Source organism: Delphinapterus leucas, chromosome X, assembly GCF_059928025.1.
Source record: "Delphinapterus leucas isolate spDelLeu-1000000601 "Yukka" chromosome X, BTC_Dleu_Yukka2, whole genome shotgun sequence".
NCBI lineage: Eukaryota > Metazoa > Chordata > Mammalia > Artiodactyla > Monodontidae > Delphinapterus > Delphinapterus leucas.
This window is the reverse complement of record NC_143150.1, coordinates 72,338,468-72,361,859: the sequence shown is the minus strand read 5'-3', so window position 1 is coordinate 72,361,859 and position 23,392 is coordinate 72,338,468. Positions and strand designations below refer to the sequence as shown.

The 23,392-nt window shown below is 37.2% G+C and overlaps 1 protein-coding gene across 2 annotated transcripts in view; it reads right to left on the bottom strand.

Annotated features, from left to right (window-relative positions):
- TEX11 (testis expressed 11) overlaps positions 1 to 23,392 on the bottom strand; it is a 358,129-nt gene that overhangs the window by 20,637 nt on the left and 314,100 nt on the right. For both annotated transcript variants that reach the window (XM_022561047.2, XM_089904417.1), the window contains exons 25-27: positions 19,114 to 19,263; positions 17,744 to 17,852; positions 16,435 to 16,555 (exon numbers count right to left, since the gene is read on the bottom strand). In XM_022561047.2, coding sequence (XP_022416755.1) covers positions 16,435 to 16,555; positions 17,744 to 17,852; positions 19,114 to 19,263 — 380 coding nt within the window. The remainder of the gene's footprint in view (positions 1 to 16,434; positions 16,556 to 17,743; positions 17,853 to 19,113; positions 19,264 to 23,392) is intronic.

Genomic DNA, 23,392 nt, shown 5'->3' with positions numbered 1-23,392 from the left:
GCTGGTTTTTTAAAAAGATAAACAAAATTGACAAACCTCTATCCAGGATCACCAAGAAAAGAGATAGTACCCAAATAAACAAAATAAGAAATGGAGGCAGAAAAATAATGACCAATACCACAGAAATACAAAATATTATAAGAGATTACTATGAACAGTTATACGCCAACAAATTGGAGAAACTAAAAGAAGTGGACAAGTTTCTAGAAACACAGCCTGCCAAAACTGAGTTAAGAAGAAACAGATAATTTTTTTCCTTTTCCATTATGGTTAATCACAAGATATTGAATATAGTTCACTGTGCTATACAGTAGGACCTTGTTGTTTATCTATTTTATACAGAGTAGTTTGTATCTGCTAATCCCAAACCCCTAATTTATCCCTCCCCCACCCCCTTTCCCTTTTGGTAACCATAAGTTTGTTTTCCATGTCTGTGAGTCTCTTTCTGTTCTGTAAATACGTTTATTCGTATCATATTTTAGATTCCACATATACGTGACATCAAATGATATTTGTCTTTGTCGGACTTACTTGACTTAATATGGTAATCTCTAGGTCCATCCATGTTGCTACAAATGGCATTATTTTGTTCTTTTTTATGGTTGAGTAGTATTTGTGTGTGCGTGTATATCTATCTATCTATCTATCTATCATATCTTCTTTATCTGTTCATCTGCTGACAGACATTTAGGTTGCTTCCACGTCTTGGCTATTGTAAATAGTGCTGGTATGAACATTGGGTGCATGTATCTTTTTCAATTAGAGTTTGCTCCGGATACATGCCCAGAACTGCAGGATGATGTGGTAACTATATTTTTAGTTTTATAAGGAACCTCCATACTGTTCTCCATATTGGCTGTATCAATTTACATTCCCACCAACAGCGCAAGAGTATTCCCTTTTCTCCACACCCTCTCCAGCATTTGTTGTTTGTAGATTTCTCTGATCATGCCCATTCTAACCGGTGTGAGGTGATACCTCATTGTAGTTTTGATTTGCATTTCTCTATTAGTGATGTTGAGCATATTTTCATGTACCATCTGTATGTCTTCTTTGGAGAAATGTCTATTTAGGTCTTCTGCCCATTTTTTGATGGGGTTGTTTGTTTTTGTTATTGAGTTGTATGAGCTGTTTGTATATTTTGGAAATTAAGCCCTTGTTGGTCACATCATTTGTAAATATTTTCTCCCAGTCTGTAGGTTATCTTTTCATTTCATTGATGGTTTCATTTGCTGTGCAAAAGCTTTTGATTAGGTCCCATTTGTTTATTTTTGCTTTTATTTCTATTGCCTTGTGAGGCTGACCTAAGAAAACATTGGTACGATTTATGTCGGAGGATGTTTTGCCTATGTTCACTTCTAGGAGTTCTTTGGTGTCATGTTTTATATTTAAGTCTTTAAGACATTCTGAGTTTATTTTTATGTATGGTGTGAGGGGGTATATCCAGTTTTCCCAGCACCACTTGCTGAAGAAACTGTCTTCTCTATTGTATATTCTTGCCTCCTTTTTCATAGAGTAATTGACTGGAGATTTGTGGGTTTATTTCTTTTTTTTATTTTTATTTTTTGCGGTACACGGGCCTCTCACTGCTGTGGCCTCTCCCGTTGTGGAGCACAGGCTCCGGACGTGCAGGCTCAGCGGCCACGGCTCACAGGCCCAGCCGCTCCGTGGCATGTGGGATCCTCCCGGACCGGGGCACGAACTCACGTCCCCTGCATCGGCAGGCGGACTCCCAAACACTGCACCACCAGGGAAGCCCTTGTGGGTTTATTTCTGAGCTCTCTATTCTGCTCCGTTGATCCATGTGTGTTTTTGTGTCGATATGATGCCATTTTGATTACTGTAGCTTTGTAGTATTATCTGAAGTCTGGGAGGGTTATGCCTCCAGCTTTTTTCTTTTTCCTCAGGACTGCTTTGTCAATTCTGGATCTTTTATGGTTCTATATAAATTTTAGGATTATTTCTTCTAGTTCTGTGAAAAGTATCATGGGCAATTTGATAGGGGCTGCATCGAATCTGTAGATTGTTTTGGGTAGTATGGACATTTATTTTTTTTTGTGGTACGTGGGCCTCTCACTGTTGTGGCCTCTCCCGATGCGGAGCACAGTCTCCGGACGCGCAGGCTCAGCGGCCATGGCTCACGGGACCAGCCGCTCCGCGGCATGTGGGATACTCCTGGACTAGGGCACAAACCCGCGTCCCCTGCATCGGCAGGCGGACCCTCAACCACTGCGCCACCAGGGAAGCTCGGTATGGACATTTTAACATTATTAATTCTTCCAATCCAAGAGCATGGGATATCTTTCCATGAAGAAACAGATAATTTGAACAGACCAATCACTAGACGTGAAATAGAATCTGTAATAATAATAAAAAGTCCCTGCAAAAAAAAAAGTCCAGGACTGGATGGCTTCACTGGGGAATTCTACCAAATATACAAAGAACTTATACCTATCCTTCTCAAACTATTCCAAAAAACTGAGGAGGAGGGAACACTCCCAAAAATTCATTCTATGAAGCCACTATCACCCTGATACCAAAACCAAAGACTACAAAAGAAAGAAAATTATAAGCCAATATCTTTGACAACTATAGAGGCAAATATCCTCAAAAAATATTTTTAGCAAACCGAATACAATAATACATAAAAAGGATCATACACCATGTTCAAGTTGGATTCAATCCAGGGTCGCCATGATGCTTCAATATATGCAACTCAATCAATGTGATACACCACATTAATAAAACACAAAACCCACATGATCATCTCAATAGATGCAGAAAAAGTGCCTGATAAAATTCAACATCCATTCATGACAAAAACTCTCATCCATCAAGGTGTGTATAGAGGGAACATATCTCAACACAATAAAAGCCATTTACGACAAACCGACAGCCACATAATACTCAATGGTGAAAAGATGAAAGCCTTCCCAATAAATTCAGGAACAAGACGAGGATGCCCACTCTCACCACTTCTATTCACCATAGTATTTGAAGTCCTAACCATAGCCATCAGAGAAGAAAAATAAATAAAAGGTATCCAAATTGGAAGGGAAGAATTAAAACTGTGACTATTTGTAGATAACATGATACTCTATATAGAGCACCCTAAAGACTCCACACAAAAACTATTAAAAGTGATAAATGAATTCAGAAAGGTAGCAGGCTACAAGATTAATATAGAGAAATCTGTTGCATTTCTTTGCACTAACTATAAAATATCAGAAAAAGAAAGTTTAAAATAATTCCCATTTACCCCAATAAAGATGTTAAAAAAATAATAATTCCCATTTAAAATTGAATCAAAAAATACCTAGGGATAAACTTAATCAAGGAGGTGAAAGACCTATATGCTGAAAACGATAAAACACTGATAAGGAAAACTGAATATGATTTAAAGAAATGGAAATATATCCCATGCTCTTGGACTGGAAGAATTAATATTGTTGAAATGGCCATACTGCCCAGAGCAATCTACAGATTTAATGTCATCCCTATCAAAATACCCATGACATTTTCCACAGAACTAGAACAAATAATCCTAAAATTTATATGGAACCACAAAAGACCCAGAATTGCCAAAGCAAGCTTGAAGAAAAAGAACAAAGCTGGAGGCATAACCCTCCCAGACTTCAGATACTACTACAAAGTTACAGTAATAAAAATGGCATGGTACTGACAGAAAAACAGACATATGGATCAATGGAACAGAATAGAGAGCTCAGAAATAAACCCACACACTAACGTTTAATTGACAAAGGAGGCAAGAATATACAATAGAGAAAAGACAGTCTCTTCCGCAAGTGGTGTTGGGAATGCTGGACAGTTACATGTAATAAAATTAGAACACTCCCTCACACCATATACAAAAATAAACTCAATATGGTTTAAAGACCTAAATATAATATAAGACATGATGCCAAAAAACTCCTAGAAGTGAACATAGGCAAAACATTCCCTGACATAAATCATAGCAATAGTTTCTTAGGTCAGTCTCCCAGGGCAAAAGAAATAAAAGCAAATTATAAGCTTTTGCACAGCAAAGGAAACAATCAACAAAACAAAAAGACAACCTACAGAATGGGAGAAAATATCTGCAAATGATGCAACCAACAGGGGTTTAATATCCAAAATATAAAAACAGCTGATACAACTCAATATCAAAAAAAATCAATCAGAAAATGGGCAGAAGACTTAAACAGACATTTCTCCAAAGAAGACAGACAGATGGCCAATAGGCACAATGAAAAGATGCTCAAGATCGTTATTAGAGAAACACAAATCAAAACCACAATGAGTTATCATTGGTCAGAATGGCCATCATCAAAGAGTCTACAAATAATAAATTCTAGAAAGGGTGTGGAGAAGAGGACCCTCCTACACTGTTGGTGGAAATGTAAATTGGTGGAGCCACTATGGAAAACAGTATGGAGGTTCCTTAAAAAACTAAAAATAGAGCTACCATATGATCCAGCAATCCCACTCCTAGGTATATATCTGGAAAAGATGAAAACTCTATTTTGAAAAGATACATGTACCCCAATGTTCATAACAACATTATTTACAATAGCCAAAACATGGAAACAACTCAAATGCCCATCAACAGACAATTGGCTTAAGGAGATGTGGTATATACATACATATATATATATATATATATATATATATACACACACACACACACACACACACACACACATATACACACAATGAAATATTAGCCATAAAAAAGAACGAAATATTGCATTTGCAGCAACATGGATGGACCTAGGGAATATCATACTAAGTGAAGTAAGACAGAGAAAGAGAAATATTCTATGTGGAAGGTAAAAAATAACACAAGTGAATCTACATACAAAACATAAACAGACTCACAGACATAGAAAACAAACTTATGGTTACCAAAGGGGAAGGGAAAGGGGAGGATAGATAAATTAGGAGTACTGGATTAACAGATACAGACTACTATACATAAAATAGATAAGCAACAAGGTCCTACCGTATAGCACAGGGAATGATATTCAGTATCTTATAATAACCTATAATGGAAATAATCTGAAAAAAACATATATATAAAATAATCACTTTGATGTATACCTGAAACTAACACAATATTTTAAGTCAACTAAACTTTAATTTAAAAAAAAGACAGAGACTGAAGGTTGAGGTTCAAAATGGCAGCACAGGAAGACCATGAACACAGTTCCTCTCACAGACACAACAAATTTTCAGCTATATTTGGAATGATTTTCCTTTGAAAAAGACCTGAAAACTAGATGAATAGCACCTCCACAAACAAAAGCTAAAAGATAAACTTTGAGACAGGAGAGGCAGAGACATGGTCTTGCCATGGATTCCACTCTAGGAGCAGTGACCCAAAGTGAGGAGGGATACCACAATATGGAATTTTCCCTTGAGATGTGAAGGGATTGAACCCCACATCAAGCACCGCAATCCCTGGGTCCAGCACCAGAAAGACAAGCTCCCAAAATGTCTGGTTTTGAAAATCAATGGGGATTAAGAGGTCAGAACCACAGAACTACAGGGAACAAGAAACCTGCTCTTAAACAGCTCACGCACAATCCATTTCACATGGAGATCCAGAGAAAAAGCAACAGTTTGAAAAGCACCTAAACTATAAGTAAGGGAGACCCACTTACTAATCTTAAAGCAGCTGCTGGGGAGGCAGGAACCTCCTGAGACTTTTCCCAGGGACGGAAGCATTGGCTGACACCATTTTTCTTTTCTTTTTTTTTTCTTCGGTATGCGGGCCTCTCACTGTTGCGGCCTCTCCCGTTGCAGAGCACAGGCTCCGGACGCGCAGGCTCAGCGGCCATGGCTCACGGGCCCAGCCGCTCCGCGCCATGTGGGATCTTCCCAGACCGGGGCACGAACCCGTGTCCCCTGCATCGGCAGGCAGACTCTCAACCACTGCGCCACCAGGGAAGCCCCTCTTTTCTTTTTTTAAATTTATTTTTTTATACAGCAGGTTCTTATTAGTTATCCATTTATACATATTAGTGTATATATGTCAATCCCAATCTCCCAATTCATCACACCACCCCTCCCCCCACCACTTCCCCCCTTGGTGTCCATATGTTTGTTCTCTACATCTGTGTCTCTATTTCTGCCCTGCAAACTGGTTCATTTGTACCATTTTTCTAGGTTCCACATATATACGTTAATATACGATATTTGTTTTTCTTTTTCTGACTTACTTCACTCTGTATGACAGTCTCTAGGTCCATCCACGTCTCTACAAATGACCTGATTTCGTTCCTTTTTATGGCTGAGTAATATTTCATTGTATATATGTACCATATCTTCTTTATCCATTCGTCTGTCAATGGGCATTTAGGTTGCTTCCATGACCTGGCTATTGTAAATAGTGCTGCAATGAACATTGGGGTGCATGTGTCTTTGAGAATTGTGGTTTTCTCTGGGTATATGCCCAGTAGTGGGATTGCTGGGTCATATGGTAATTCTATTTTTAGTTTTTTAAGGAACCTCCATACTGTTCTCCATAGTGGCTGTATCAATTTACATTCCCACCAACAGTGCAAGAGGGTTCCCTTTTCTCCACACCCCCTCCAGCATTTATTGTTTGTAGATTTTCTGATGATGCCCATTCTAACTGGTGTGAGGTGATACCTCATTGTAGTTTTGATTTGCATTTCTCTAATAATTAGTGATGTTGAGCAGCTCTTCATGTGCTTCTTGGCCATCTGTATGTCTTCTTTGGAGAAGTGTCTATTTAGGTCTTCTGCCCATTTTTTAATGGGGTTGTTTGTTTTTTTAATATTGAGCTGCATGAGCTGTTTATATATTTTGGAGATGAATCCTTTGTCCATTGATTCATTTGCAAATATCTTCTCCCATTCTGAGGGTTGTCTTTTTGTGGCTGACAACATTTTGCAATCATATCCTAACTTGGTGATGACAGAGCTGGCAGGTGTCATTTTTGGTGCCCTCCCTCTAGCCTGGTTACACCATTGGGCATGCTCTGCACACCCTGAAAAACAGCCTGACTGGGTGAGCACCTTGAGCACCCACCCACTTCACACAACAGCTGCACCACACCTGGGCCAGGTGAGAGCACTACTCCCCCCCCGCCTAAGCACAGCAGTTGCGATGCAATCAGACCAGGCGGGTACCCTGTGTACTGTCCACCTGTGCAGCAATCTCACCACAACTGGGCCATGAGAGCACCCTGAGTCCACCCCCACACCATGCAACAATTGTTCTGCAACCAGGCCAGGCATGTGCCTCATCCCCAACCTTCCATGAAACACCTATGCTACAACCAAGGGGGTGAGCACACACACCTTGCCTCACCCTCCCCATTAGCAGCTATGGCCCCACAAGAGCCCACACAAGGGACACCTCTTGAGTGTCTGGCTCTGATGTCCAGGGGAGAATGTGTTTCCAGGCCCCATGGATCATCTGCTACACTAGAACCCTCCTTCAAGACCAGGGGAGGTAGCTGTTTCGCCTAATATACATAGACAAACAAAGAGTCAGACAAAATGAAGAGACAGAAGAATATGTTCCAAACCTAAGAACAAATCCCCAGAAAAAAGACCTCAATGAAATGGACATAAACAACCTGCCTTATAAAGTGTTCAAAGTAATGGTCACAAAGATGCTCACCAAACTTGGGAGGATACTGGAAGAGAAAACATAAGAAAGAAGCAAACAGAAGTAATATCTGAGCTAAAAAATACACTTGAGGGGTTTAACAGCAGACTGGATGAAGTAGAAGAACAAATTAGTGAGCTGGAAGATAAAGCAATAGAAATCACTCAGAGCAGCAAAATGAAAAAAGAATTTTAAAAAAGTGAAGATATTTTAAGGGACCTCTTGGATAACATCAAGAGTATTAATATGCACATCAAAGGTGTCCCAGAAGGAGAAGAGAGAGAAGAAGGGCTGGAAAAATTATTTGAAGAAATAATGGCTGAAAACATCCTCCATCTGGGGAAGGAAACAGACATCCAGGTCCAGGAAACCCAGAGAGTTCCAAATAAGATGAACCCCCCAAAAAACACACCAAGATATATTATACTTAAAATGGTAAAAGTTAAAGATAAAGAGAGAACCTTAAAAGCAGCAAGAGAAAAACAATTTACTACATAACAAGGGAAACCGCATAAGACTATCAGCAGATATTTCAGCAGAAAATTTACAGGTTAGAAGAGAGTGGCATGACATATTCAAAGTGCTGAAAGGAAAAAACTTCCAATCATGAATTCTCTAGCCAGCAAGGTTATCACTCAGAATTGAAGGAGTGATTAAGAGTTTTCCAGATAAGCAAAAGCTTTAACTCCTTTAGGAGTTCATACCACTAAGAAGGCCTTACAAGAAATGTTAAAGGGATTCTCTAAGCTGAAAAAACAGGCAGTAATTAATAATAAGAAAACAGGGACTTCCCTGGTGGCACAGTGGTTAAGAATCCGCCTGCCAATGCAGGGGACACAGGTTCAAGCCCTGGTCTGGGAAGATCCCACAAGCCGTGGAGCAACTAAGCGCACGCGCCACAACTACTCAGCCTGTGCTCTAGAGCCCGCGAGCCACAACTAGTGAGCCTGCGTGCCACAAGTACTGAAGCCCGTGTGCCTAGAGCCCGTGCTCCGCAACAAGAGAAGCCAGTGCAATGAGAAGCCCACGCTCACTGCAACTAGACAAAAGCCCGCGTGCAGCAACGAAGACCCAATGTAGCCATAAATAAATAAATAAATTTATAAAAAAAAAAAGATGGGCAGAGGACCTGAGTAGACATTTTCCCAAAGAAGACATAGAGATGCCCAAGAGGCACATACATGAAGTGATGCTCAACATCATTAATTATTAGAGAAATGAAAATCAATATCACAATGAGATACCACCTTACACCTGCTAGAATGGTTATTTTCAAAAAGACAAATAAGTGTTGACGAGCACGTGGAGAAAGGAAAACCCTTGTGCACTGTTGTTTGGAATGTAAATTGGTACAGCCACTATGGAAAACATTATGGAGATTCTTTTAAAAATTTAGACTAGGACTACCATATTATCCAACTATTCCACTTTTGGGTATTTATCCAAAGAAGATGAAACACTAATTCAAAAAGATATATGCACCCCTATGTTCGTTGCAGCATTATTTATAATAGCTGAGATATGGGGAAATCTAAGCATCCATGGATGGATAAATGGATAAAGATGTGGCATATATGTGTATATGTGTGTGTACACACACACACACACACACACACACAGTGGAATGCTACTTAGTCATAAAAATGAATAAATCTTGCCATTTGTGACAACATGGATTGAGGGCATTATGCTAAATGAGTCTGAAGAAAAAAGATAAATAGGCTATGATTTCACTCATATGTAGAATCTAAAAAACAAAAACAAAACAAATGAAAAACAAAACAAATTGAAGACAAACTCATAGATACAGAGACTAGATTGATGTTTACCAGAGGGGAAGAATGCTGGGGATTGGGCAAAAGTGGTAAAGGGAGCCAATTATATGGTGACAGATGGTAACCAGACTTTCTGAGGTGATCACTTTGTAGTGTATACCAGTGTTGAATTATAATGTTGTACACCTGAAACTTTTAATATAATTTAAAAAGAGAGAAAATTAAAAAAGAGAGATTGGCAAAGTGGATTAAAAAATGTGTTGTCTATATGCTGGCTACAAGAAATTTCCTTCAAATATAACATTATAGGCAGGTTGAAAATAAAAGGATGGAAATAGGTATATTATATGAACAGTAATCAAAGGATAGCAAGAGTAGCAATATTATATTAGTTATTGTAGATTTCAGAGCAAAGAAAATTACTTGAGACATACAGGAACATTATACAATGATAAAAGGTGAAATCCACAAAGAAGACATAGCAATCATAAATGTGCATGCATCCAATAACAGTGTTACAAAATATGAAGCAAAAACCAATAGGAGTGAGAAGAGCTAGATAACTCCAGTTATAGCTGAAGATTTTAATGTGCCTGCTCAACAAATATTAGAACAATTAGCCAGAAAATAAGGAAAAGTATACAAGAACTTGGCAACACCATGAACCAGTGAGATCTAATCAACATTTATAGACTACTCCTCCCAACAACAGCAGAATACACATTCTTTTCAAGTGCCCATGGAACATTTACTAAGATCATATCCTGGGCCATAAAATAAATCTCAAAAAGTTTAAATAACTGAAATTATACAAGTTGTGTTCTCTGACCACAATGGAATAAAACTAGAATTCAATAACAGAAAGATAACAGGAAAATCTGTAAACACTTAGAAACTAAACAATACACTACGAAGTAATCTATGGGTCAAAGAGGAAGTCTAAAAGGAAATAAAAAAATACATTGAAGTAAATGAAAATGAAAATACAATATAGCAAAATTTGTGGGCTACAGCTAAAGCAGCTCAGTGAGGGAAATTTACAGCACTAAATACATACATTAGAAAAGAGGAAAGGTCTCAGTAATTTAAGTTCCCATCTCAAGAACCTAGAAAAGAAGAGCAAACTAAATGCAAAGCAAGCAGAATGAAGTGAATAATAAAGAGCAGAAATCAACAACACTGAAAATACAAAGGCAATAGAGAAAATCAATGGAGGAGATGGTTCTTTGAAAAGGTGGATAAAATCTACTAACTCTTGGCAAGAATAACAGAAAAGAAGGGAAGATGTAAATTATCAATATCAGGAATAAAACAGTAAATATCACTACAGACCCTGCACACATCAAAAGAATAATAAGGGAATAATAATACAAAGAGCTCTATACATATAAATTTGACAACTTAGGGGACTTCCCTGGTGGTGCAGTGGTTAAGAATCCGCTTGCCAATGCAGGGGGCATGGGTTCAAGCTCTGGTCTGGGAAGATGCCACATGCCATGGAGCAACTAAGCCCGTGCACCACAACTACTGAGCCTGCCCTCTATAGAGCCTGCATGCCACAACTACTGAAGCCCACGCGCCTAGAGCCTGTGCTCTGCAACAAGAGAAGCCACCACAGTAAGAAGCCTATGCACCGCAACGAAGAGTAGCCCCTGCTCAGTAGCCCCCTACTTGCTGCAACTAGAGAAAGCCCGCATGAAGCAATAAAAACCCAATGCAGACAAAAATAAATAAATAAAATAAATTTTAAAAAATAAAATGCTGATGTTGTCAGCCTTGGTCATACCTATTTATATATAAAAAATTTTTTGACAACTTAGACGAAATGGGTCACTTCACTGAAAAACACAAATTATCAGAAATCACCCAATATAAAATAGATAATGTGAACAGTCTATAACTATTAAGGAAATAGAATATGTAGTTTTAAACTCTTGAAAAAAATCTCCAGGCCCGGTTACACTGCAGAATTCTACCAAACATTAAGAAAAGAACTGACATAAATTCTACACAATCTTTTCCAAAAATATGAGGAAACACGTTGCAATTCATTTTATGAATCTAGTATTACCCTGATACCAAAACCAAAGACTGTACAGAAAAAAAACTACTGACCAATGAATATAGATAAAAAATCTTTAATATGCTAGCAAACAGAGTTCAGCAATATATAAAAAGAATTATGGGAGGGAGGGAGACGCAAGAGGGAAGAGATATGGGGATATATGTATATGTATAACTGATTCACTTTGTTATAAAGCAGAAACTAACACACCATTGTAAAGCAATTATACTCCAATAAAAATGCTAAGAAAAAAAAAGAATTATACACTATGACCATGTGGGGTTTATTCTAACGATGCAAGGCTGGTTCAATATTTGAAATCAGTCAATGTAATCCCCCATATTAACAGGTTAAAGAAGAAAAATCACATGATCATATCGATTGATGCAGGAGAAGCATGTGACAAAATTCAATACTCATTCATGAAACTAGCAGAGAAAAGGAATAGTGGGAACTTCCTCAACTTGATAAAGAACTTCTACAAAAATCCTATGGCTAACATTATACTTAATGGTGAAAAACTGAATGTTTTCCCCCTAAGAGAGCGAACAAGGCAAGAATATCCACTCTCATTACTCTTAACTAACATGGTGCTGAAAGTTCTAGTCTGTGCAGTAAGGCAAGAAAAGGAAAGAGAAGGCACATAGATTGGAAAGGAAGAAATAAAACTGCCTCTATTTGCAGATGACATGGTTGTTTACACAGGAAATCCTAAGGAATTTTCAAAGAAAATTCCTGAAATGAGTGAGTTCAGCAAGGTTGTGGGATACAAAATAAACACAGAAATATCAACTGCATTTCTTCATACTAGAAATTAACACAGGACACTACTTACAATCACTCAAAAAAAAAAACAACCCACAGCACTTAGACATAAATCTAACAATACATGTACAGGAATTGTATGCTGAAAACTACATAATGCTAATGAAAGAAATAAAAAATCTAAATAAATGAAGAGACATACCCTGTTCATGGACTGGAAGATTCGGTATAATAAAGATGTCAATTCTATTTTTAAATTGAGATATAATTAAAGATGTCAATTCTTGATATAAAGTGTACTAGGTTCGATGGAGTCCTCCCCCAAAATTCATGTCCTTCCTGGTACTTCATCATGTGACCATATTTGGAAATAGGGTCACTGCAGATGTAACTAAGTTGAGATCATACTGAAGTAGAGTGGACCCTTAATCCAATAATGGCTGTGTACTTATAAGAAAAAGAGAAAGACAGAGGGAGAATGCCATGTGGTGACAGAGACTGGAGTTATGAATCTATAAGCCAAGGAATACCAAGGTTTGCCAACAACCATAAAAAGACAGGAAGAGGCAAAGAAGGATCCTCCCCATAGAGCCTTCAGAAAGAGTATGGCCTACTGACACCTTGATTTCAGACTTCTAGCCTCCAGAACTGTGAGAGAATAAATTTCTCTTGTTATAAGTCACCCAGTTTGTGCTAATTTGTTATCACAGTTCTAGGAAACAAATACAGTTTAATGCAATTCCTATCAAAATCCCAGGAGGAATTTTTGTAGATTTAGACAGGATTATTCTAAAATGAATATAGAAGGGCAAAGGAACTAGATAGCTAATAACAATAAAGTGGGTACAATCACTCTACTTGCTTTTAAGACTTATTGTGTAGCTATAGTAATCAGGTACTGGCAGAGGGATTGACACATAGAGAAAATAGAGAACCCAGTAAGAGACTCACACAAATATGCCCAACTGATTTTTTGTCAAAAGTACAAAAGCAATTTAATGGAGGAAAGACAGCCTTGTCAACAAATGGTGCTAGAGCAACTGGATATCACAGCAAAAATGAACCTCAACCTAAATCTCACACCTCATACAAAAATTAACGTAAAATGTATTATGAACTTAAATGTAAAATATAAAACTTAAAAAAAGAGGAGAAAATCTCTGGGATATAGGGCTAGGCAAAGAGTGTACTAGATACCAACTTGAGCCTCTCCTTTGAACTGAAATTCCTAGCAGGAGCAGGTAAATAAGACGTGTGTTCTGGTGGAAAGAGCCCTGGAGCTGAGGTCAGACGGTTCTAGTTCTGATTTTCATTCATTAGCCATATGAACTTAGGCAAATTGGTAACTTGACTTTTTTGAATCTTAAAAATTTCCTTATTTGTATATCAAGGATAATACCAGCATTTCCTACTTCACAGAATTACTGGGGGGCGGACTGTCAAATGAAATAATGGATGTAAGAATGCTCTGTAAAATGGAAAGAATGATAGTGTGGGCTTGAGGTTTTATATCTGTGCAATAGCCATTTTGCCACTGTATGGAGGCACTCGATAAAGGTTATCTGCTTAATAAATAATGAATGAGTGACTGGTCATCAGAAAAGTCAAATAAGGGCAAATTTTTTCCCAAGTATTTAAAACAAAAGGGATGCATAGCACATTCAATCAAACAGTAAAAAGCAACATATACTATGTAAAGAGCCAAGAGGGTTATTAAATTAATCTCTGTATAGAAAAGCTAACTATCCCATCATGTTTCAGGGAATTAGCAATAATGGATGGGAGGCTGGTCAAAAAACTAAAAAACTATTAACAGGCAACCCAAGATTCGGAGAGATGGAACAGTAATACATTAGACAGAATAAAAGTGGCAAAATGCTCAGAGCAGTTTTGGCCTTATATAGCGACTATGGAAATTGATCAATTTGAATTTATAGTACAATTTAATTTTAGTTTGTATTTGTTACTATGGCAAACACATCTGAAGGTCCAGATGAGGCTCATGGCTTAGAAATTTAATTTTCTCTTCTTCCCAAAAGAAAGTTAAGATGAGGGGAAAAAAAAGATGTATATATCTCCAAAATGTTCAATGCTAAAGTTTTTTTTTAAACTTAAATTTACACAGGCCATAATTACATAGCTCCAGAATTCTGGGTTTCTGTAAGATGATGCTAGTTTGTACCAGGTTGTCACCCTGCTATATTGTTCCACCATCTGTTGTGGTTTGCAGACGTTTGTATATGAAGAAGCAGTTGGGCAAGTCAGGAGCCTTGGATATTAACATGGACTCAAGTAATGACTTTTGTGTGACTTTAAGCAAGCCATTTGACCTTCTTAATATTTTATAGCTCCCTTATAATAACAATACTACCTTACCTTACCTGTGTATGAGTTGTTAAAGTTCACAACACATATTATTATTTTAATTGATCCTTAAAGCCTCAGTGTGGGAGTCAGAAAAGGTATTATTTCCATTTTACAAATGAGAAAACTGAAGTCAAACAGCAGAGGAGGAATATCCATATGCAAAAACAAACAAATGAGAAACCATTTAGACCCTTACCTCATACACCATAAACAAAAATTAACTCAAAATGAATCACAGACCTATATGTAAGAAATAAAACTATAAAAGCTACAAGAAAACATAGAAGAAAATCTTTGTAAATTTGGAATAGGCAAAGACTTCTTATCATGACTAAAAACATGACCCATAAAAGAAAAAATAATAAATTGGTCTTCATCAAAATTCAGAATATTTGCTTTTTAAATGCTGCCATTAAGAAAATGAAAAGACAAGCCAGAGACTGGGAGAAAATATTTACAAATAGTATATTTGATAAAGGATTTGTATCTAGAATACATAAAGAACACATAACTTACTGAGAATCTAATTTAAAAAATGGGAAAATAATTGAATAGATATCTTTCCAAAAAAGATAAACAAATGGTCAATAAGCACATGAAAAAATGATCAACAGTGCTAGCTATCACGGAAATTCAAATCAAAACCACAATGAACTACCATTACATACCCACTAGGATGGCTATAATAAAAAAGATGGACAATTAACAAGTGTTAATAAGGATGTGGAGAAGTTGGAACCCTCATACACTGCTGGTAGGAATGTAAAAGGTGCAGCAACTTTGGAAAACAGATCGCAGTTCTTCAAAAAGTTTAGAGTGTTACCATATGAGCCATTAATTCATGTACTCAAGAAAACTGAAAACAAACCTTTGAAAACGAAGACTTAGATACAACTGTTCATAGCAGCATTATTTGTAATAGCCAAAAAGTGGAAACAAATAAAATATTTATCAACTAGTGAGTGGATAAACAAAATGTAACATACTAATTCAATAGCCCATAAAAATATTCTATTTATTCAGCAATAAAAAGGAATGAAAGAGTGATACATGCTACAGCATGGGTGAACCTCAAAAACAGTAAGCTAAACTGAAAGAAACCAGACACAAGAGGTCACAAATACAACTCCATTTATATGAAGTGTCTAGAATGAGAAAATCTATAGAGCTAGAAAGCAGATCAGTGGTTCCCTGGGCCTGAAAATGGGAGCGGGGATTGACTGCAAATGGGCAATGGGAAAATTTCTGCAGTAATGAAAATATTCTAAAACTGGATTATGGTGTCACTCGCATAACCATACATTTAGTAAAAATCACTGAATTATATACATATAATGGGTGAATATTACAGTATATAAATTACATCTTAATAAAGCTAATCTAAAAATTACTGAATAAACCTGCACTGAAAAGAAAAAAAAAGCAGCAGAGGAGGGACTAAAACACAGGTCTTCATTGTTCCTTCTACTCTATTATCACCTGTCTCAGAAGTGGCAGAATAATAATAAACTTTTTCAAAGGGTTAGTCTCATCACAGGGAAATAATTCTACCAGGTTTTGAAAATACAAAGTAATTCAAAAGGCCAGATGGTACTGCTACTTCGACCTAATCCATAGTATACCTGTATTAGAAATTTTCTACTTTTAACTATTTACATTTCACAAACCCAGGGAAATTTTATAGTGTGTAACCACATTTTAATACAAATTTATTTACATTAAAACTCATATCGAAAAGCATTATTCTATGTAATTTCTAATACATAAGATCATTTAGTTCTTTAAAATTAGCTTAAAGTTTAATATCATTGTTTGACTTACAGTGTGGCTAATAAGGCTCAGAGCATCTTCACAGCAGCCCCAAATTTCTTCCAGGGGACAGAGTTCTTCATTCGGCACCCCATCTGGCACGAGGAGGTTAATCAAGCTGCGCATACATTTGCTGAAAATCAAAAAGAGAAAACGCATCCCATAAGGAAAGAAATCATTGACTTCATGGCTAAGATAAGTAAAATCTGGATCTCATCCCAGACTGAGAGCTTCAAAACACGTCTGTTCTTCCTTCAATTTTATCTGGCCTCCAAGCTCAGAAGACAGATTTTTGAAGATATAAAGGGGGCTGACCAATCCTTCCTTTTATTATGCCTACGGTTGTCTTTCACTATTTTTTTTTTTTTTTAGTTTCCTGAACTAAGGAGTTGTGTCTGTTTACTATATTTTATGAGCTGGTTTAATCTACAGATACTTTAAAGCATCTCGTTACATCCTCAAATGCGGAAGGGAATTGGGATTTAAATTGGGAGTAATTCCAGGAGAACTCTCTCATGTCTCAGAAAAGGAAGACTGTAATGAAGTTTTCCAGAGAAAAATCACACAATATCTATTTTTCCCCCATGTCTAGGCGTAGAGAACATAAAATCTTCAATAAATACTATTTTATATTATGTACAGCACTTATTGGTCCTTAAAGAAAGGTGCTTAGAAAAAAATATATGAGGCAAATGTAGCAAAATGTTAACATCTGTTAAATTTGAGTGGTGGATACACTCGTGTTTGTTATATTAATCTCTCTACTTTTCTATATATTTGGCATATTCAGTAATGAACGAAAGAAAGGTACTTAATTAGTAATTTTATTATATATACAGGCTCACACAAAGAAGCAACTTTCTCCCTCTTTTCTCCTTTGGGAAAACCAGACTCCTTTACCTTGCCTTGGTCTATCACACAACTCTAAATATGGAGCTATTCTGAGGGCTTTTTAGTCCAGGAGTTACAGGAGTGGCCCAATCATCTTTTGAGTCAATTGAGTATGATTGATGACTTATGGGACATTGACTATAGCACTTATGGCTATCAAAAACTAGGATTCGGGCTTCCCTGGTGGCGCAGTGGTTGAGAGTCCGCCTGCTGATGCAGGGGACACGGGTTCGTGCCCCGGTCCGGGAAGATCCCACATGCTGCGGAGCGGCTAGGCCCGTGAGCCATGGTCGCTGAGCCTGTGTGACCGGAGCCTGTGCTCCGCAGTGGGAGAGGCCACAACGGTGAGAGGCCCGTGTACTGCAAAGAAAACAAAACAAAACAAAACAAAAATAAAACTAGGATTCAGTGTTGAATTATATTTACTAACCTGTATCTCAAAACATCAACTGATTCTTTCTTTTTGTGGAGACATAAAGCCTTTTTCAAGGCCTTTAGAGCAATACAAGGATAGTGTGCAGGCATTTCCATTGCTAATGCTACAGGAAGGGAAGCAAAAAGATTGTGAATACCATAATCTCATCCATCACAGTTTTCATCCCACGTTACAACTGACTTTCTCTAATGAAACTGACCTGAGACAGATGAACAAAAACAAATAAGTAAACAAAGACAAAAACCCAAAAATGAATTTTATAAAATGATGAATCCATGGTGGCTTTCAGAGATAGCTTCTACCTTCTGGGCAGAGTAACATGGTAGGATCACCAGGTTATATTTTTTCTTCAGCAAACATCAACAGAGAACCTACTGTTTCTGTAAGCCTGCGCATAGTCATACAGGTGAAGCAATAATCTTAGGAACCAAAGTGAAGGAGGGGCACACTAAGAAGGAAACAGAAAGCAGATAAGTAAAAGGGTACTAATCAAAAACAGATTTATGCTAAATATACTGTTTCTGCCTAATATTAAAAACAGGAAACACTTGACATAAGAGTAAGTATCAGAGATAAAACCCCTAAAACTTCTAGACGCATTTACCAGGCCTCTAGAATTGGAGTTCCATTATACAAGGAACAGTGGTCACCATCACATGTCTATAAAGTATACGCCACCAGCTCCACGGGTCTAGAAATTCTGTCTTGGCAAGACAAGGAAAGGCAAAAGTGACTTGCGCACTTGGGGCTACCTAATACCTTTATTAGCCACACATAGGCTCCTGAGGAGGGTGAAAGATATAAAGGGAACATAATGAGGCCATTTCTTGCAGTATATCCTCATAGAGGCTCTGAGCCCCCAAATACTACTTATAGCCCAATGACAAATTTGAGGTTGGCAATTGTGTTAAAAATATCACCAATATTTCTCTGTACACTTTCATAAACGGCTAAGAGTGTATTACTTTTGATTAGTGAAGCAGCTGATTGTCTATTTCTAACTAGCTGAGCAAAACTAACTTTCTGAAGTTTGAGCTACCTCTATTGTGTAGTTATATTATTCGATTCTACACATAAAATAAATATGAGCCCCTATTATGGGCAATGCACTTTGCTAGGGTTTATAAGTACAACAAATACAAGTAATTATTACTCATGACCCTAAGGAGCCTAAAGAAAAAGATAAATGCACAAACGATTATAATACAAAATAGTTCGAGAATGTCATTAGAGAAGGAGAAACAAAGTGCTATGAGGATACATTGCTTCCCACCTGGAGGAAAAAGAGAAGAGAGAGAAGAAAGAAAAAAGTAGTACGATTTAAATGGGTACCAGCCTTCCAAAAACATAAATACAGCTCTTACATGCGATTGTTTCCAATGTTTTACTTTCCAAATGAGGCAGTTCCCACATTGGTTCCAGGAAGCTGTCCAGTAATGGGTCATTCATTTTGGCTTTAACTTCAAACTCATACAGCAGAAGCAATGTCTCACATGGATCACTTGAGAAGTCCCCTAAGAAAGAGGCAAAAATGCAACATTCTCTGTGATTACACTTTATCATTCTCTTCTATTCTAATCTCTCTTCTGGGGAGATTTTCCTATCGAGGAAAATTAATTTTACTTATAATTTGAAGGTTATCCCAGCTCCTGTAGACAGATCTTTTACATTTTAAAATCTATAAACTCACCAATACTTTCACACCCTGAAATGCATTCACTAGAGTTGTCTACATTTCCTGAAATTATTACGATGATATTCCTAAATAGCCTGGAAAAGTCTTGTTGCTATCTAATTCAAATATGTTTACCTGCCTTACTTTAATGACTGAGTTAACCAGAAAATACAGTGCAATATAAACCAACTGTGGTTTTATTTTAAACAAAGCAAGGGGAAGTTTCCAAACTGCTTCATTTAGTCAGTCAACAATATTTCTTGGTTATCGCCATGGGCAGAATCTTGTTATCAGGTGGCATCTACCATACTATGTGAGATGGTTTCCAATCACCCTTGTTAGACTGAACGTTTTCAAAAGTTTGGAGGTATAGCATACATACAATAAACTGAGGGAAGTGCATTAATCTTAAACAAACAGGGTGATGAATTTTTATATATGTTCAAACCCATATAACCACTACCCAGATCATGACATAGAACACTTCCAACACTCGTGCTCCTTTCCAGTCAATACCACCTTTGCAGAGTTAACAACTATTTTGACTTCTATCACTATTGATGTGTATTTTTTGTTATTGAACTTCAGTGATAGCATGTAGAACTATAATCAACTTTTGAATATTGACCTGTATACTGTGACTTGCTTAACTCATTTATTAGTTCACATAACTTTTTTGTAGATTCTTTGGACTTTCTATATAGAGAATCATGTGTCCTCTGCAAATACAGATAGTTTTATTTGACCTTTTTCACTCTATATATGTCTTTTCCCACTCTTTCGCTTGCCTTATTGCATTGGTTAGGACCACCAGGATGATGATGACCAGGAGTGGTGAGAGTAGACATCCTTGACTTGTTTATGTCCTTAGAGGGAAAGCATTCAGTCTTTCATCATTAAAAATGACATTAGCTGTAGGTTTCATTTTTGTGGATGGTCTTTATCAGCTTGAGGAACTTCCCTACTATTCCTGTTTAGCTGAGTTTCTATAATAAATGGATGTTGAGTCTTGTCACTTAATCTGTTGATATGGTGAATTAAATGATTGAGTTTACAATGCTGAACCCAGGATAAAACTTACTTGGTTATAATCTATTATCCTTTTCATGTTTTACTAGATTTTAAACTATGAATTCAATGGGTATAGGACAATTCAGGTTATCTATTTCTTTTTGTGGGAGCTTTGGTAGTTTGACTTTCAAGGAATTTGTCAATCTCATCTAACCCTTCAAATTAATGGGCATAAATTTCTTCAGAATATTCCCTTGTTATCTTTTTTTTAATGTCTGTAGCATCTGTAGTGATGTCTACACTATCATTCTTGATGTTGTTAATTTGTGTCTTGATCTGCCTGGCTAGAGTTTTCTCAACTGCACTGATCTTTTCAAACAAAAACAACAATACAGCTTTTGGTTTCATCAATTTTATCTATTATTTTCTGTTTTAAATCTTATTGACTTCTGCTCTTATATTACTCCTTTCATTCTGCTTGATTTGGTTCAATTTGCTAATTTTTTCCCTAAGGTGGAGGCTTATTTAAGATCTTTCTTTTTCTAATAGAGGCATTTATTTCTACAAAGTTTTGTCTAAACACTGCTTTAGCTGTATCCTCCAAATTTTTTTTGTTTTGTTTTGTTTTGTTTTTTTGCGGTACACGGGCCTCTCACTGTTGTGGCCTCTCCTGTTGTGAAGCACAGGCTCCGGACGCGCAGGCTCAGCGGCCATGGCTCACGGGCCCAGCCGCTCCGTGGCATGTGGGATCTTCCCGGACCGGGGCATGAACCCATGTCCCCTGCATCGGCAGGTGGACTCTCAACCACTGCGCCACCAGGGAAGTCCCCTCCAAATTTTTATATGCTGTGTTTTCATTTACTTCCATTCAAACTATTTCTAATTTCCCTGCGAATTTCTCTTCAACCCATTTGATTATTTAAAAAGTATGTTTTTTAAATTGAAGTATAGTTGATTTACAATATTATATTAGTTTTGGGTATACAACATAGTGATTCAATATTTTTATAGCTTACACTCAGTTTAAAGTTATTACAAAACAATGGCTATATTTCACTGTGCTGTACAATATATCCTTGTTGCTTATCTATTTTATACATAGTAGTTTGTATCTCTTAATCCCATACTCCTGTCCTGCCCCCTCCCCACTTCACTCTCCCCAGTGGCAACCACTAGTTTGTCCTCTGTATCTGTGAATCTGTTTCTGCTTTGTTATGTACATTGGTTTGTTTCATTTTTTAGATTCCACATATAAGGGATAACATAGAGTATTTGTCTTTCTCAGTCTTATTTCACTAAGGGTAATATTCTCTAAGTCCATCCAAGTTGTTGCAAATGGCAGAATTTCATTCTTTTTTATGGCTGAGTAATATTCCATTTTATATATTACACCACATCTTCTTTACCCATTCATCTGTTGATAGACACTTAGGTTGCTTCCATATCTTTGCTATTGTAAATAATCCTGCTATGAACATTGGGGTACATATATCTTTTTGAATTATTGTCTTCTTTTTTTGTAGATATATACCCAGGAGGGAATTGCATGATCACATGGTAGTTCTATTTTTAGGTTTTTGAGGAACCTTATACTGTTTTCCATAGTGGCTGCACCAATTTACATTCCCACCAACATTGTACAAGAGTTCCCTTTTCTCCACATCCCCACCAACATTTGTTATTTGTAGACATTCTAACAGGTGTGAGATGATATCTCATTGTGGTTTTGATTTGCATTTCTCTAATGATTAGTGATGTTGAGCATCTTTTCATGTGCCTGTTAGCCATCTGTATGTCTTCTTGGGAAAAATGTCTATTTAGGACTTCTGCCCTTTTTTTTTTTTTTTTTTTTTCTGGTACGTGGGCCTCCCACTGCTGAGGCCTCTCCCATCGCAGAGCACAGGCCCTGGATGTGCAGGCCCAGCCGCTCCGCAGCATGCGGGATCCTCCCAGACCGGAGCACGAACCCGCATCCCCTGCATCGGCAGGCAGACTCCCAACCACTGCGCCATCAGGGAAGCCCTTCTGCCCATTTTTAATTGGTTTGTTGGTTTTTTTCTTGATGCTGAGTTGTATGAGCTCTTTATATATTTTGGATATTAACCCCTTATTGATCATATCATTTGCAAATATTTTCTCCCATTCCATAGTTTGTCTCTTCGTTTTGTCAATGGTTTCCTTCGCTGTGTAAAAGTTTTTATGTTTAATTAGGTCCCATTTGTTTATTTTGCTTTTATTTCTTTTGCTGTAGGAGACAGATCCAAAAAATATTGCTATGACTTACGTCAAAGAGTGTTCTGCCTATGTTCTCTTCTAGAAGTTTTATGGTTTCAGGTCTTACATTTAGGTCTTTAATCCATTTTTAGTTTATTTTTGTGTATGGTGTGAGGAAATGTTCTAATCTCATTCTTTTACATGTGGCTGTACAGTTTTCCCAGCACCACTTATTGAAGAGACTGTCTTTTCTCCATTGTACATTCTTGCCTCCTTTGTCATAGATCAATTGACCGTAGGTGCATGGGTTTATTTCTGGGTTCTCTATTCTGTTCCACTGATCTATGTGTCTATTTTTTTGCCAGTACCATGTTGTTTTCATTACAAATAAATGTGTTGTTTTGATTACAATAAATGTGTATTCTGGTGTTGTTGGGTAGAGCATTCTATAAATATCCATTAGATCAAGTTGGTTGATAGTGTCATTTATGTCTTCTATACACTTGTTGAGTATCAGTAGCTTTGTAGTACAGTCTGAAGTCAGGGAGCATGATACCCCAGCTTTGTTCTTTTTTCTCAAGATTTCTTTGGCAGTTCGGGGTCTCTTGTGGTTCCATAAAAATTTTAGGATTATTTGTTCAAGTTCTGTGAAAAATGTCATGGGTTATTTTGATAAGGATTGCCTTAAATCTGTAGATCACTTTGGGTAGTATGGACATGTTAAACAATATTAATTCTCCCAA